Source organism: Festucalex cinctus, chromosome 5 (assembly GCF_051991245.1).
Source record: "Festucalex cinctus isolate MCC-2025b chromosome 5, RoL_Fcin_1.0, whole genome shotgun sequence".
In the NCBI taxonomy this organism is placed as follows: Eukaryota; Metazoa; Chordata; class Actinopteri; order Syngnathiformes; family Syngnathidae; genus Festucalex; species Festucalex cinctus.
In genome coordinates this window covers 8,811,915-8,830,000 of record NC_135415.1, presented here as the reverse complement: position 1 = coordinate 8,830,000, position 18,086 = coordinate 8,811,915, and the positions used below count along the sequence as shown (strand labels likewise).

The window sequence follows — 18,086 nt, the reverse complement described above, 5'->3', positions numbered from 1 at the left end:
ACCTGGAATACTCTCGCTGGATTCTGAGCGCATCCAGGAATGTCGGGAATAACATGGATATGGACGCAGCATCTCACATTCCACATCTGGGCCCAACGAAAGTCCATTGGAGTGTGGACACCACACAAGCTCACTGGATGTGTGCCACTTTCTATAGTACAGGGTTACCACTCACATATCTATTGATAGGCTGTCATGCATACAACTAAAAAGCTCATATACATTACTGAAATGCTCTGATGCGAACTACTGACATGCTGTCATAATTATTACTGATTTTTTTTAACTTCTATATGGTCCTGATATGCTCTCATGCCCACTACTGAAATGCTCTCAAAGTCACTCCTGATTTTTTTCCCACTCATATGAATTACTGAAATGCTTTCATGCGCACCACTGATTTTTTCACTCATATACGAGTACACTACTGAAATGCTCTCATACACACTACTGATTTCTTTCGCTCATTCCCTACTGAAATGCTCTCGTGCACACAAATAAAAAGCCTGCATGGATGCTCATCAAATTTTTTTGCCCATTTTTGTTACTGAAACTCTCTCATACAAACGACTGACATACTCTCATACATTCTACTTTCACTTACATAAGCTCCTGAAATGCTCTCATGTTCACTACTGAAATGCTCTCATAGGCACTCCTGTTTTTTCACTCATCCTTTACTGAAATGCTCTCATGCACACAACTAAAAAGGTTGCATGGATGCTAATCAATTTTGGTTTTGCCAATATACCAGTACATTACTGAAACCCTCTTATGTGAAATACTGACATGCTCTCATAGGAACTACTAAATTATTTCACTGATGTAAGCTCCTGAAATGCTCTCATACACACTACTGATTTTTTTTTTTTCGCTCATCCTCTACTGAAATACTTTCACACTAAAAAGCTTGCTTTTTTTTGCCCATATTCGTTACTGAAACACTCTCATGAAAACTACTGACATGCTCTCATAAATACTACTGATTTTTTTCACTTATATATGCTCTGAAATGCTTTCAGGAAACTACTGAAATGCACTCATATACACTACTGAAATGCTCAATACACACTACTGTTTTTTTTCCACTCATACACTACTCAAACGCGCCCATACATGATACTGAAATGCTTTCATACATAATACTCATTTTTTTCAACCACCCTCTAATGAAATGCTCTCATGCACCTAGTGAAATCCTCTAATACACAACAGAATTTTATTCACTCATATAAATTACTGAAATGCTCCCATACACACTACAGATTTTTTCTTTCAATTGTACACTACTGAAATGCTCTTGTACAAAATACCAAAAAGTTTTCATACACAGAAATACTATTTTTTTCAGTCATAAATCTTAATGAAAGGTTCTCACACTCACTATTGGATTTTTCACTCATTGCACTACTGAAACACTCAAGTACAAACTACTGAAATGCTCTCATACACGCTACTGATTTTTTTTCCACTAATACTGCACCCTGCTGGTATGCTCTCGTACACTCTACTGATATTTCTAATATACACTACTGAAAATCATACACACGCCTGAAATGGTACATTATCCATCCACCCATCCATCCATTTTCCTGACCGCTTATTCCTCACCAGGGTTGCGGGGGGCGCCGGAGCCTATCTCCGGTGGTACAAATCGATTTCAATATGATGTATGAAACATTTCAGGACATATAAGATAATTTCAGTAGTGCATATGAGAGCATTAAATAGTTAACATGCCACTGTCCATATAAGATAAAGTCAATCGCATCTTCTAATAAATGCTTTTTCGTCCACAGCTTCATGGCAGCTTTTAAGTATTTGTACCAAAACAAGCCAACCATAATGAGTATGTGTGGCCATGGAAATTATCTTCAATCACCTCAACCACTGCTATTTTTTCCCCTCCTGTTTGCTGCAATGTGTTTACCAGATGTATAATCCTGACTTTATTACGCCAGAAACATACGGCTCTATAAATGGACCACTGGCTGACTTTGGCTCTCCCGGGGCACAAATCCACTTATTTTGCTTCATGTGTTCACTCCAGTGGAGCCCTTTTCTTACAGTGCAGCGACACTACACATACTGTGAGAACGAATAAAGTCTGAGAGCAGCTGTGAAGAAAGTATTACAACTAATTCCGATTGAGTGTACACCAACACCGCCCAAATACGTGTCACCGATAGATTATGAGCCCATTCATCACGTAAGATTGTATGTTTTGGCACAGCCGGCCGTTCTTTCAACTTAAGTCCAAATAGACCACACAAATGAGTGCATCCCAGTATGAACATATCCGACTAAACTGGCGCTAAATTATCATGATGTCACGCCGCCGCTCTCACAGGCTACACGTTTCTTTCCTCAGCATAAGGTAATTGGGAGCCATATTTAATGGACGCAGTCAGAGAGTGAAATGTGTTTGTGTTTATTCTCATGGAATGGGAGGATGGTTAAAGTTGACAGGCTTGTGTCGAAGAGGCGGGGCCACATAATCGTGTGATGATGATGATGATGCATTGCGCACACTTGGCTCAAATTGAGGCCAAAGTAGTTCAGGACGCCCATTTTGAATGATCATGTATTATAATTGTAGCAAATCCTCAATACAAACTCAGTTCATGCGGTCACAGACTCACAGTTGTATATGTATATGATAATAATAATAATAATAATAATGATGATGATAATAATAATAATAATAATAATAATAATAATAATAATAATAATAATAATAATAATAATAATAATAATAATAATAATAATAATAAATCAGACCAATCGGCAAGTGTACATTAATTGGGATAAGACATTTTGCACTCAATAATGAAGATTTAGCAAATGCTGAGAAGCTAGCAAGATTAAGGCAGCTAACAAAGCACTTTGTGTTATCACTCTTATTTTGAAACGTTCACAATTCACACCATTTTCGGTGCACTGGCTGGACTGACGCTAAACTTTACAATTACCACAAGGTATAACAGTTTGTCGCCTTTACAACTTACAAGTCAGTGTGTTATTTTGTACAGACAGATTGTAATATATAGAGTTTAGAGCCATGTATTAAATTATTGCTACTTTTGGTATAACGGTAAATTATTTTGACTTGTTGAATTGTTATTATATTTGTACAAGTCACTGCAGGCCTGCATGTATTACTTATGCCTAAATGTATTGTATTTCGTAATACTGAGATTTCTACAGGAGTCTCTCCCAATTTCCAAATGATGAAAACCTCCCTGACAGTGTCAGTCGTCAATAAGTTCATCAATCATGAAATGAACTTATAATTAAGACAAGAAAACATGCATATATGCCAAAAAGTGGAGGTATTCATTGTTATACCGAGTTCTTTACTAGCATTATTAAAATGATGGGATGATGCGAAGTTGGTGAGTTGATGGCCATCACGGTAACCATACCTCATGCCAATTGGGATGTTAAAGAAAAGGTAGGCCTAAATAAATAACTAAATTAGCAGTTGATGAAGTGAAAGTGACTCCATGTATAGAATAATGAAGTTCTGCTGCGTTCAGGCCTTATCAACTCACAAAGTGACGGTTCTGTTGGGCAGCAGGCTGGCCTCGGGGGGTTCGGACAGCTCCTCCTTGCCGCAGCTCACCCTCCGCCCAACGGGCTGGCCTCCGTGCGCCTTGGAGCGCTCCTCCGAGCAGCTGCAGCCGAGCAGCCCGCGGCACGCCCGGGACGGCCGCGGCCCGGGGGCGGCCAGCAGGAGCAGCAGCATCAGTACCACTCGAGCCGGCAGCACAGGGATGCCAAGCCCGGGCGCGCTCATTGTCCTTGGGCTGCGTCTCAGCTCAGCCTCCGGTCAACCCATATCTCCGGCATGAAGCCTCCAGAGCGGGGTTGAGGGTGGAAGTTATTCTCGATTCCGATATGACAAACGTGAAGAAAGTTTGCCCCACAAACACACCAGTCGGTCCTGTTTTAAAACATTAAACACTGGTCGCCTTGTCAATGTTCCGTTATGTCATAACGGGGCGCTTGTTCCTTTTGCTCCAAATGTTTTTTTTCCTTCTTCTTCTTTTTTGGAGGGTGGGTGTTTTGATTTTAAATCCAATGGAAAATCCAAACCACTTCTTTCTACTTACTGCGAGTCTGCCATCACTCGCGAAGACTCTTCTGAGTGTCCAGATGAGTGAAGTCCTTTCTCCAACTTAATCCAGCGGTTGATGAAAGTCACGACTCGGCACTCAAAGTCACACTGACATCTGTATGACGGAGTGAACCGGGCACGAGAGAAGTTTTCCAAAACTTTGTCCAAGTTGCTGCGCGTCTTTTCACCTTTTTTTTTCTTTTCCTTCCCTCTGGCGCAACTTCAGCGAAAGAGAAGGAAGAGAAGAGGAGGTGAGCCGGTGTTGATGGCTCCAGTGTCAAATCCCAATCTAGCGGTTCCTTTTGCCCGCTTGCCACAGTCGATTGTTGCGCCCCAAAGTGCTCTCCCAGGTCCTAGCGCTTCCAAATGAGCAGAACAACTCCTCACAAGTACAGTAGTCCCGACTAGACGTGGCATACAGTAACTGTACATTAGTGTAAAGTAGTGCGGATTCTTGTTTAAAGCAGAAGGTCTGATTTTTTTTTTTAACTTTTACTTAATTAGTATAATAATAATAATAATAATAATAATAATAATAATAATAATAATAATAATAATAATAATAATAATAATAATAACAGAAGGACCAGACACATAAATATAATTAATTGCAAAAGTATTTTTTTTACTGTCAATTATATTTAATATCCGTCTTATATTAACTTGCACATTGCTCATACTGAGATGAAAAAAAAATATATACAACCTTTCCACATAGCTTTGATAACATGGTAAACTGGGAAAATAAATTAAATTAAAAAAAAAAAAGTGTATCCCATGTAATGTATGTAAATATATGTGCAAAATGTAAAAATTCACCAGAAAAAAAATACCCAAGTAAAGTGCAGCTACTCGAAAAGATAATTTAATTGGAGTCAAAATTTCCTTTTCAACGATATGTTCTTAACCTTGCAATACAACTCGCAAGGTGAATTCTCGCGGTACTTATGAGTTCACAAACTCCGGAGAATCCATCTTGTACCACTCCCGCAGATAACCGTCGTTCCGAACCACCAGCCACATTGTGTTTGGGGGCGGGATATGCAACTGTGACGAAACCAGGAAGCCAGCGCCGGCGCCGGAGCTAACAAACAAACCTAACATGGACGAATGGACGCTACAATCAATTCTGTTCTCGCAGAATTACTCACCGTTTCCTTTTTGAATGTTGATCAGCGAGAGGCACTTCGTGCATTTCTAGCTGTTAAGATGTTCGTGCTTTCCCCTCTCATCGACAAGAAAGATGAACAGACACAAATGCATTTCCATCCATGGTGGTAATTGGTTAAAAAAAAACGTGTAGAATGTCGCATCGTCCAATCAGCTCGAATTATTGTACAGAATGTCCCGCCTTTTCCCGACCAAATTACTGTGGAGATTGCCAGGGGATTATGTTCTATGCAGAACCTTATACATGGCATTCTGATTGATATTGAGTTTGTGGAATACCATTTTTATTTTATTTTTGCACTACTGTATATTTTTTGGGCTATTAGCCTTAAGCCATAAATGTCACCCAATTATATCCATCACAGCTAGGGGGCAGCCATTTTTCCACTTGCTGTCGACCGAAAATGACTTCAAAGTGCCTAATGCTGCATTTGAGAAAGTGGGAAATCTGCTTGTCCCAGTTCTGACCTCAAAGCGTTCGAGGCAAACGTAAACGACAAAGATGGCTGATTCTGATAAATTGTTTGTTGTTCTGGTTAATACACTCAGTCCAAATCATACTTATTTGGAATAACTAGGTTAATGTTATAATAAAGAAAGAGATAAGTTTCTAATCATGCAAATAATTTTTGTCATTCACGATCTGTGTCTGTACGGAGGTCGCCGGAGGTCGAGTGACGTCAGTGAAGTCAGGGTCCTTTTTTTCCCCTACTTGGTAACTCAGATCTCTGAGTTCAAAGGGGCATTGCAGTGCTTACTTCCTGGTATTAAGTCGGAAAAATCTGACTTCCCACCTTCCTCGGATTAGGGTTTAGCTTGCAAACGTCACATGGCCAAACCCAAAAAACAGGTGAGCCACGATTGGTCGTTACCTGAGCCCTTAGCCACCCTGATGTCATTTTCAGTCGACAGCAAGTGGCAAAATGTCCGCCTAAATGAAGTACTTAAACATTGAGGCAATGAGCTGAAACAGTTTCAGATTCAATACTTACCTAATTACATGATAAAACATAAAACACATGTAACAAGTTTTGCTCTGACCAACCAATCAGAGGAGAGAAAAATGCAAATGTCATTGATGTCAATATCCCTTAAATATAACACTTTAAAAGTGCTCTTGCTAATTTAATAAAGTTATTCTAAATTCTCCAAATGATGATGCAAACTTATACTAAGTTGGTGTTAACCAGCCAACATTATATTGAAAATGTTTGTGCCGCTGTGCATTCATTTTTCTAATACAATGTCAAAATAGTGCCCCGTGACTGACTGGTGACCAATCCAGGGTGTACTGCACCCTATAGTTGACTTCATGTGAGAGGTCTGATGACTCAGCTGGGATTGTCCCAGCACACCTGCGACCTAAAGTACAGTCAGTGATCTCTCTCACTATCTAGTGGTGAACTAATTAATTAACCGTCTCTTTATGTCAATAGTATACGAAATATTAGAATCGCATAAACATAATTTATTTTTCTAAATATATTTGTAGGTCTAGTAATCACAGGCTACCATGTTTCGCCACCATTTCCTGCAATAGATGCCCAAAGGACAACAACGCGAACGTAGTTAGCCCTGATAGTGCTTGCATTAAGTGTTGGACCCAATGGGTCCGCGACCGCCGCTTACCTTCCACAGCTGAGGATTTCAGGTGGTTGTCGCTGACTCTCATGATTCAGGCTTCCTTCTCTTGTCAGCTTCTGCGCTGCTGTCGCAAGCTAGCTGCTCCTGCTAGCTGCTCTTTTTAGCCACTCTAGCTGATGGCACCAACTAACTCTCGCTAGCCACTCTTGTTAGCTGCTAAATCTGGCTCACTCTGTCTTTCGGCATCACTCTCCGGGTTTCACACCGGCTGCCAAGTCGTCGTCGCTAGCTAAGGTGCTCGTTTGCTCACACAAAATAAGTATTGGCGGTAGGCTTGCGAAATGTGGTGTCTGAGCCACCGAAGTGCGTGTTCTTGCTTCTATATACATATATTTCGGCTGCAATCTATGCTATAGAGACATCTAGTGGTCACTTATTACACACTGCGCCTTTAATGAGGACAAGTGGTATAAAATGTGTGATTGGATGAATTGCTCACTGCACTTAGCAGCCCGTCACTCTTCCTTATTGCAATATAATCCATTTGTGGTTATCACAAAAAAGAAGGAAAAAAAAAGCAATCTCATGACAGCTTTTGTGTGACATATTTTATTCACAACAAGACAAAATAGTACAGTTAGTGTTCTAAAAATACTGATCCACGAGAAAGGGAAAGGCACCGCAGTCATCGGCCGAATAATGGCAAACTGTTGTGACGCGCGCAGGCTTGTTATTTCTGTGTGCCAGGAGGACATGAGAGCCTAGCTGTTCGCTAATGAAACAGAGGGCTGTTTATTCAAGCTATTTTTATTTTTATTTTTTAAAAGGGGGGGGGGGCGCTATAGTACAACAAACACCACCACCACAACACAAGTGGACAAGTCTCAAATCTCTCATCTGAGAGAAAGCAGTTTCCATTAAAAGTCACGCCCACAACACAACTACACATTACATCAAATTGTGCTTAATGGCATCCAGACAAACTTTAATGCCGTTCCAACATTTTTTCTATGCACCCCATAGGCAGATTCTTTTTCTTTTTTTCTTTTTTTTCTTTTTTTTTAATGGCAAGCAATCTTTCTCTCTCCCCACACATCTGGACTTGATTCCAGGTGCGGTGTTGAGAAAGTGGAGCACGTCAAGTAGATGTGGAACTCTGAGATAATGTCGGGGAGATGGGGTCAGTTACGCAACATTTGGGAAACTGGAGGACATATGATTGGTACACGAGACAACAGATGACATGATCGAAATTAGAACGCATGGAGCGATTCTCATCGAGTTCCCCTTTGGATAAAAAAAAAGATGAAACATTTGCAGCAGACTGCTGGGATTTATAAAAGAAGCGTCAGTTCTCCTGAGTTGCAGACCTCAAGCATGTTGGCCCTTGACGAACACACGACATCCAGTGGCGGTGGTGTAATCCCCCCAACACAGACACACAAGCGCCCCTTTATGAGCTGCTCGCAGCATTTCCTGGTGACATGCTTTTAATTTGGCATTCAAGAAAAGTCAAGGCTTCTACAATTCATGGGATTACCAATGATGATGTAGTGGCATATTTTTAGCAGTCAATATTTCCAATCATTGAAATTTATGAGCGGTAGGGGACGTTGCGAAACAATGGAACCCTAATTGCTACAAGAGTTGAATATTGTGTGCGTGTGTGCGAGAGAGAAAAAAGTTTCGCTTATTGTACTTCTGCTATAGTCCATCCTTCCATTCATTCATTAGTAACCAGCGTGTTATGCGTATTCAGTCAAGTTTCGTCACATTATTCATAAACCATTTGCCAATTGTGCAAACATTTCCAGGTAGCCTATATTTCCATGACACATTCACATTATATTTAATAATATTCAATATTAGCAGTGATGGTCTATGAGTTGTTGAAACAGTGGGATACATTGTCTTCACTCAAATGAACTAAAAAGAGTATGCAAATTCCTCAGATGGATAAAATTTACATAGTGTTAGTTAATAAAGTCGGATCATTCTGACTAAATTAATGCATATATAATAAAACATCTTCCTGAAAGATTCACGTTCAATTCCAAAGCATGTACATGAACCAAATCCTCAGCGGGACAATGCCGCCATCTTGTGGTCGACTTGATGACACGTTATATGCTGCAAAGCTTGGAAGAAAATTTGGAACAAGCTCATGCGGCTAAGTAGAGACGTTGGTAAAACGTTTGTTTGTAAAGATTTGGAATGAGATTTTATTTTACAGTATTTATTTATTTTTTTAATGGTAGGCCTACGATTTAATTTACCAACACAGAGGCAGATGATTTTGCTCAAGAATTAAGAAAAAATAAAAAACACGTTAACGTGAGTTTTGCTTTGATGTCAATGAACCATAGGTGTCAAACTGAATCCCTCGAGGGCCGCAGCCCTACAGGTTTTCGAGGCCTCCCATTTTCAACACAGCTGACTCATATTTAAGCTAAGCAGCAAGCTCTGCAGGAGCCTGATAATTATCCTGATCGTTGAATCAGGTGCATTGAAGTAGAGAAGCCTAGAAAACATGTAGTGCTCCGGCCCTCGACACATATGCAATAGACCATTCCAGTGTGACGTCACGTTTAAGTGCGCCCCTTGCGGTGGGGGGCAAATTTGTTTGTTAGCAGCTAGCAAGGTAAGATAGCTTGAAAACTTCGATATAGAGCAAGACAAGTATATCCGGACACAAACAATTTAATGAATGACAATTTACACCATGAAAGTAGTGATCGACGTACCGTTTCAAGCAAAAACAACATACCTTAAGCTTCCGCTTCCAACAAACTTTTTTTTTTTTTTTTTTTTTTTTTTTTAGCTAGCGGCTCCAAACGACTGGTTTCAATGATTTTGTGACTCTTGACATATTTTCCACCTTTTAACGAAAACGCTCGCCGAAAATCAAGCTCTCTACATTCATTTGTTATGGGATGTTTGCCCTCTGTGAGGCACAGCGGAAGCTAAGCAATGACGTCACCTGTAAAGGGTCTGTTAGGCCATATTGTAAAGTAAATCACTTTTCAGTCATGGACAAAGGATGTAGCACAAAGTGTGTCGTAGTAAATGAAAAATTGCACACACACCAAACAAGAAGCTTCTAGTTGTGCAATTTATTAAGTGCCACATGCAGAATACTGCTGTAACTGGGCAAATACAGTATCACTTATTTTCACACTCAATGTCTTGTGCATACATTATGCATTGAAAAATGGTGTATGTATATTTATATTATAGAATACAGTTCAATCACACAAACATCCAAAATTTTTGTAGATTGAAAGAATGAATAATCCCTCATAAGCAACACAACAGCAACGGTCAGCAAACAAAACATTTTTGTTGTCTCCTATTAAATTTTGTTTACGAGGAGATATAGAAAATGTTGCTGGCCTAGCGAAAAAACAAACAAACAAAAAAACCAAAGTCATTCGAGTCTGCAATTGTCAAGGTAGTACTTTTTTTTTTTTTTTTTTTTTTTTCCCCCCCATCACCCACTCGTTCACGTGCACGCACACACACACACAAAAGGTGCAAGCATACAGATTGCATACTGGACTGTATGGCATGCATTGTAGGTCAGATTTGGTCCCTTTGTATTAGCAAACTGTTTTATGAATGATTATCCAGATTTTGGAACGTCTTGGAGATGTTAAAGTTTTGGTGTGTTTGTAAAGTAAATCCATGATTGTCACATCAGAAAATGTGACAATCATGGATGCATGGAAGGTGAATTTGTAGAGCCAACAACGGTGAACTTTGAGCCACATGGAAAACCTCCGCAAATTGTCAGAAAAGAAAGTTAAGGATAATACAGTATCGCCAAACACTGTTAAATGTGATGAGAAAAGGAAAAATCTGCCATGTTGTTGTTCCCCGTGCACGTGCCCATTGTCCGTAAGTGGGTGCGACGGGGCGGATGTCAGGCAGCCAGTGGCAGGAGACTCAGTGGCGAGGCGACAGGCTGGATCGCGGCGAGCCGGCCGGCCCTTGGTACCGCTGCTTGGCGTGCTTCTCACAGTACATCATGTCGCCCACCCAGAAGTGACCCCTCATCCGGAGGTTCAGGCCGCAGTCTGTGCACGTGTAGCACTCGGGGTGGCGGAAGCGGTCGTCCACGATGCGCACCGCCTGTGTGCTGCATGTCAGGGCAAAGAGGAGTTGGGTCAGACGACAGCACAGTGGGTCACAAGAGGATTGTGGGACATCATTTATGATTTTCTCAAATCTAATGATGATGACGACAATACTTTTGGGTGGCATCAATGGGCTTCGGCTAATTATTGAGCATTTTTGCTACAGAGCAGGGCTTGGTCATGTGGCCTTAGAATAAAAATCACTGATCATTTAAAAAAAAAAAAAAAAAAACTTGTTTCCCTTTCGCTGAGAGGTAGGCAAATGAAAATTACTTTACATAACAATAAAAACTAAATTATGTTCAAAATTAAAATGAAAAATTCCATTAAATGCATAAAATTAATGTCAATTTTCTATTACTCTAATTCAGGGGTGTCAAACTCAGATTAGCTCAGGGGCCGCATGGAAGAAAATCTATTACCAAGTGGGCCACATCGGTAAAATAACGGTATATAACTTATATACGATTACCGTCATTTATACGCAGATTTTCGTGGACCAGCCCTAAATTACAGAACTCAAGTGTAATTATGTTGTTCCGAAGAATAACACAAATGCTAATGGACGCGGCAACACTTTCCCGGTATACGTTCTGGACGTGTTAAATCGACCTGTTTTGCATATATATTGTATGCATTCCCAGAATGCATTGCCTGGCGTATTTAATGACGTTATAAGGACGCTAATCCTTGTCATATCGATTTGTGTTAACAGTAATTGAATTTGTGTCGTATTTAACACATTTATGTTGGTCTATGATTTAAAATAATAATAATAACAATTAAACAAACCATAACTTTAAGTTGTGTGAAAAAAATGACATCCAGGACAATTCCCCCGTACGTTGCATTGCTCGTCTGAGGACTGCTTGTGAAATTACAAATTTTATATATTTTGATTGTGGCCGGCTGATTAATTAGTCCGACATTACAATGTTATTTATTTATTTTTTTACTTTACAAAATCATCTCGCGGGCCGGATTAAACCCCTTTGCGGGCCTGATCCGGCCCGCGGGCCTTATGTTTGACACCATTGCTCTAATTCCTAGTTAGTTATTTATCGGAAAATAGCCACTTGAAATAACAGTAAGGGTATGGGTTATTATCAGTACTCGCCTACCGCTAGAATCAAGTACAAAAAATTATCCCCTCCCCTGGATTAATTTTATTCCTCCTGATACCAAACACAGCATCAACATCCACACAAACTATATAAATAAATATATATTTATTTAAATAAGCGGAAAATTAAATATGAGCATCACTTTTCCCACTCGAGAGGTTGGAAACATCACCAAGTTGGCAATACCAACTTTGCTTTTGTAAACTAGTTTTTACTCATTTGCATCCATGTTAGTGCAAGCAGTTCATGTCAGTGAGTGGAGACTGAATTACGGAAGCGTAGAATAAAATGATTAAAAAAAAAAAAAATGTCCTGCACAAAATATTAAATTATGATTCGATTGATAATTAAGTCATTGTGGTTTTAGTTTAGATTTTTTTTTTTTTTTTTTACAACTTGTTGACGCTCTTGGTCTTTCAATCAACTCAAAACATGTAAATGTGTACTTACACAATGCTGGTGCCACACTTCTCACAGGTGTGGTATTTGCTGACTCCTCCCACGGGTGCGCTTGGTTTCGGAACGTTGGGCGATAACTTTCCTGGGAACTTCAACGCCGCCTCTGGAAATACACGCACGCACGCACACACATGTAAGATGTTGAAAGTGCTCACTGTCCCTGAGGCTTGTTTATGTCTTGGACTTGGTTTTGCATGCCATTTTCTTGTCATAAAAGAATGTTACTGTTATTCGTTGTGAATTGATTTGTCTCCCACAAGCATTCCACCACCTGCTGTTCATAAATTAAATTACACTCAGGCGTGTTTGTCTCTTCACAGCATGGACGATGGGGAAGTTTACATTGCATGATGCATTTGGGAACAGACAGTTGTAACAAATTTGGTTCCGCTCATTTCAACTGTCCACAACTTTTCATCATGTTTGCATTTTAAAACAAATTGTACTATTATTTTACTGTTTGTGCTTGTTTGTCAAGCTATTCCAACCTTTCTCATCGGCCTCCAGAACTTCTTGCAGCATTTTGAAGGTGTTGGACTGACGAGGTGCCGTGCGAGACTCCTTATTCTCCTGGATCATTTTGTAAACCTCTGAGTTCTTGTCAAACTTCTGCATGACTGCTTCAGAGCTTGAACTACTGTAAAAACAAAACAAAACAAAACAAAACAAAGAACAATAGTCACATCAACCAACAATGTACTTGAGCGCTGCAAAATATGCTTGGTAGAAAATATTTGAGAGAGCCGTTGTGTGTATGGAATGCAGAGGAAATGAAGAAAGGGTCAGCAGCTGGCTTTGGAACTTTGACCTCAACGCATCGAGTCTAAAGTGCACAGCGCGGGCATGAGACGACCTATTTAACATTGCTCTCACTCACAAACATGCAAAGGTGATTAATAAAGTATGAGGCCATCATGCATGCTATTACAAGCAAGTCTTGCAGCCAGTCAGCGCACAGCAGGGGTGAGCGTAAGCTTTCACCAGGGGGGAGTACAACATGGCAGCTCATTACGAAAACAGTAGCGCTGTTTACAAGCACATTCTTTGTTCCTGGTGTGCTGGAAAAAACATTTACTGGCACTCCACCACCCACTAAAGAAACATCCATTGAAATCTTGACTGGAAGACAAGTACGTGCGGAGAGCCAGCTGCTGACTCGTCACTCGGAACCGGGCGCACCAGTCGAGCCAGGTGTGTGATGATAACACACGCAATCGCTCAGCAGCCAAGTGAGATTGTGAGCTGACAGTCAGTCAGGTTGGCCTGATGTCTGTCCCACACATCATGTGACACTGCCAATACAGTTACTGTTTAACTTGCGTATTCAGGATGTGATGTCAACAGAGGATCCCTTAAATAAGCAGTAGGGATGGGTAAGCAGTGATATCAGGTATCAATATCCGGCTGATATGTGGCCTTATGTCAGAGTATCGGTACTCGCTATCAAACGTGGCTCATAAGCAGAGTTACTTGGATTGGCGAAAGCGCAAAGATGAGGATGAAAGAATATGAAAAGTAAATAGTCAGGGCTCCGTTCACTTGGACAACAAATAGCACGGTTCACTTAAGTCACTGTGGCATTCACTGCATGGTGCCAATGGGTTCATTGCACAATGCAAATCTCACAGTCAGGACTTTCCACACTCTGACATGACTTCTTCCAAATAAGACAGACGAAACAGGAAAGCCTGATTCTCGAGTCACTTCACCACAACCAGGTCTGAATGTACAAGGTTATGCATCACATGGGTTGTGTGTTTGTGTATCGTTCCTACAAGATGGATGTGGCTGAAACCAAAGATGGCAAATGGACAAGACACAAAAAGTGGAGCCAAAGCAAAAAACTCAGACGCTTTCCTGTGTATCCTCTAACAGTAACACGGCTCAAATTAAAAACAGACCATGGAAGCTCAAACTGCAAGTTCTCCACACGCTCAGCTCCACCCTCAGCAATTCCATTTCCTTTCCTTTCCTGCGTCAGTCACCATCCCTCCTGACATGCAATCTCACAGCAAATGCAAAGTAGCGTTCGACTGGGAGGAAACCAAATAACAGAAGATCGGGTCACGGCAAGAAGCAGGAGACTGCGGTAATGTATCAATGACGTAGCTTGAACATGAAATGTCATGGAGATTGAAATGTGGCCAAAATTTCTTGGAATCTACTGAATGTTTGAGGGCAGCACGTTTTCAGGCACTGATCCTGCACAAAGTACTGATAAAAAGATATATGAGCCCATCAAATGTAGAAAACATCTCTCAAGCACTGCAGTATGTTTAAGTGAGAACATCTCCATAAACTAAATCCCAAACTTGAAAAGGTAGCACTCACCTTGGAGAGAACAAAGCTACACAACACTAACACTTATCCCAGGTAAATTAGCATGCACAAAACAACAAAACATAGCAGCGCACACACAGCCAGATGTATAGCAGACACCTACAGTATGTAGAGCAGACAAGAACTGCAAAACAAGAGTTTGATGAAAGGTGTGTCTCTAGTCTGCAACTCATTGGCCACGCTGCTTAAATGGGCTGTCGTACTGCTTGTGATTGGCTGAGGAGAAGCAGAGAGGGGCTCGTGTGCGGGCTGGGGGCTTCAAACTGGAGGCCAATTAGGGGAAGAGGGGAACTCTGACTTTTTGGGAACAGTGGGTGTTTGCATATGACTGCATTTGCTGACGCATCGACTGTGGTTACTCAACTGGGGCCCAAGTCCATCCTTCTCCAATGTGTACACACACAAGCAAAAGAGGAGAAACAATGGATACAAAAGATTGCACCACTGACGACGTTTTTTTTTCTTTTTTTCTTAGGCTGTATTTCTTCTGGACAAAACATTTGGGTAATCAACATGACTGGACGAGGGCAGCACCTGCACGCTGTAAAGAGTCCAATCACAGATACATCACAAACGATGCCATGTAGGCGGCAACCAGAGTCAGAATTTGCAGCAGCAATGAGCTCCACACAAACGCGCACCTTTGAAACTTGCTAACAATCATTCTACAACCATACAAAAGGAATGTCTGTGGATCTAGTTTCAACCCAGAGGAATTCTGGATATGGGAAACATTTCAAAATGGACTGTGAGGCTGCACAATACAGACTTTCAAGAGCAAGAGCGTATTGAGGGTTCAACGCCAGCCATTGGCCCAACAACAATTATGAAAGCTTTCTACCTTCTGAGGACTGCTGATGTGGCATTGAGCAAGGCACAGAGCACTCACTCTTTCATCTCTCCTTACTGAATGTTGATTGGACCGTTTCGCAAGACTGTCCGTGTATATGAGACTTACTGTAATTTCAAAAAATTACCGTAAGCCGTATTTTACAATATTAAGGGGGGATATTGTACATATTTTTAGGGAAACCTTGAAGATAAGTCCCATTGTACAGGTTTTCCACAGGTGTCAGCCAGTCTAATTTAAAATAAGTTATTAATGAAACAAAATGAATTTAATACCCATGTTACACACTAGTACATGCATACATAGATATATGGCTATACTGTTTATATAGGGCTGTGTATTGATTACAATTCTAATTTATCACATGAATAGTTAACTTGCAATTAAATTGCACGTTATATCTTGTTGTAAATGTATAATAAGATATACATTTTTCATACTCTTGTTAATTAACAAATGTGGACAAATAGGGTTACCAAATACAAATGTGGTTGTATCTTTTCAACCATTGATACAGTAATTTAATAGTAATAGTAATTCCAGTTTATTCATGAAGTAAAAAAAAATATATATATATATATATATATATATATATATATATATATATATATATTACACAGTTAAAAGGAGTGTCAAACAATCATACATTTGAGTGGAGGTAATTTTCTGCCCCTAGGTAGTATTAGTGTTCCATGTTGGACGTTGATGACAGGAACAGTATGTTTTTCTTTTCAAATTCAGAGCAATTGGTATTGAGGACAAGAAGCAACTTGTGGACTCTAGGCTACTATTGTTAAATTGAGTTATCGTGACTCCTTTGCAGATTTCATGTAAAATAAAGCATGAACAACAATATTTTACATCAATTTTATTTAAAATTTTAATGCCTCTCTCTGGACATCATATTTTTATTTTTTTAATGCCATTTAAGGCCTTCATTTTAGCAAAATCAATTTACTGACTTTTTATCCTTTTGAATGACCCGGGGACACCCTGTTGCATTAACTTTCCTGGTACCTAGGGGTTGTGAAAAATGTGTTCTTTCATTCCAATATGATATTTAAAGTCTCATGTTTCAAAGGCGTACATATCATGTTTTTATGTCAATTACTTCCTTGTGTATAAGCTCAGTGCTTGACATAGCTTTGAGAAGTAGTGGTAACAACTTGTTACTGTGAATCACAAAGCATCACACCAACTGATACCGGTTATCATGTTTCTGTTGCCAACGCGTCCGTTTAACATAACATGGCAGCGGATTTGGCGCCTTGGATTACTAGGCAGTAGAAACACTTATCTGAAAATGTGTAATATGCCTAGCAGACACATGTTATTATAATTATTAGAATTACACATTATAATACATATAATTCCTTAGACTAAGTACCTGCTTCCGTACACAAAAGCGTCAGTGTCTTCAGTGCAAGCACAGCAGAGAAAGTAAGAATTTCTGGTTTCCCATACTTCAAAGAACTTCTAAAGTTCTTTGAAGAAGAACAAATAAATAAATAAAAATTAAAAATAAAATACAAATTTTAATGTGGATAATATTTATATTTTTGAGCAGCAATACCACATTGTAACTTGCAATGATCGACTGACTGAGCTTGAGTCCACCAGAATGGGTCACTGCTGATTCGCAGTCGCAAAAGCTTGACTGCAGTACGAACTTTTCACCAGTTGAGGGTACCAATAGACTGTGAAACATCAATCCTGAAGCTGGTTGAGAGATGAAACATCCATTGTGACGTTTGAATATACGTAGTTCAGTTGAGAAGTTAGGAAGAAAGAGTTTGACCTTGTCCTTCAGGGACTTCTGTGGAGAGTGTTTTGGGACTATGGGGTACTGAACACTATCCCCTTGCTATGGACTGTCCCATTAGGGATCTAATGACAACGGCAATATCATGATATTGCGATATGAAAACTGCCACAATATATCGTCGCTGTCAAGTCACGGTATTAAAAGCAGCACATCTGTTAAAAAAAAAAAAAAAAAAGTCGGGTTGATTTCCATTTGTGCAGTTCTAGCACCTTCTGGTGGCTAGTTTTCTTTGTGAAGTTTAATTTTTACAAGGCAGGTTTTGGCCATTCTATGTTTAAAATCCACTAACTTTCAGATGAAGGGGAATGTAATATGCTTGTGAACAAAGCCAATATGTGTAGGAACTCAATGTGTGCTTGCACTAGCAAGTAAGTGCCCCAAGATATATAATATCTATATATTTTTTTATATGTTTTATAATATTTTTCACTGCTGTATTGGACAAAATCCCAATTTTGCGTGTGTTTTTTTAGTATGA

General features: G+C 39.9%; 2 protein-coding genes across 6 annotated transcripts in view; both read right to left on the bottom strand.

Annotated features, from left to right (window-relative positions):
* The window catches only part of adgra2 (adhesion G protein-coupled receptor A2), a 54,519-nt gene extending 50,125 nt beyond the window's left edge, over positions 1 to 4,394 (bottom strand). Inside the window, exon 1 of the mRNA XM_077522798.1 lies at positions 3,555 to 4,394. Coding sequence (XP_077378924.1) covers positions 3,555 to 3,799 — 245 coding nt within the window. The 5' untranslated portion in view covers positions 3,800 to 4,394. The remainder of the gene's footprint in view (positions 1 to 3,554) is intronic.
* A 5,578-nt stretch (positions 4,395 to 9,972) lies between these two features.
* Positions 9,973 to 18,086, bottom strand: part of pdlim2 (PDZ and LIM domain 2 (mystique)) — a 34,394-nt gene continuing 26,280 nt past the window's right edge. For all 5 annotated transcript variants that reach the window (XM_077522460.1, XM_077522462.1, XM_077522461.1 and 2 more), the window contains 3 exons: positions 13,082 to 13,230; positions 12,585 to 12,696; positions 9,973 to 11,012 (listed from right to left, as the gene is read on the bottom strand). In XM_077522460.1, coding sequence (XP_077378586.1) covers positions 10,820 to 11,012; positions 12,585 to 12,696; positions 13,082 to 13,230 — 454 coding nt within the window. In that variant the 3' untranslated portion in view covers positions 9,973 to 10,819. The remainder of the gene's footprint in view (positions 11,013 to 12,584; positions 12,697 to 13,081; positions 13,231 to 18,086) is intronic.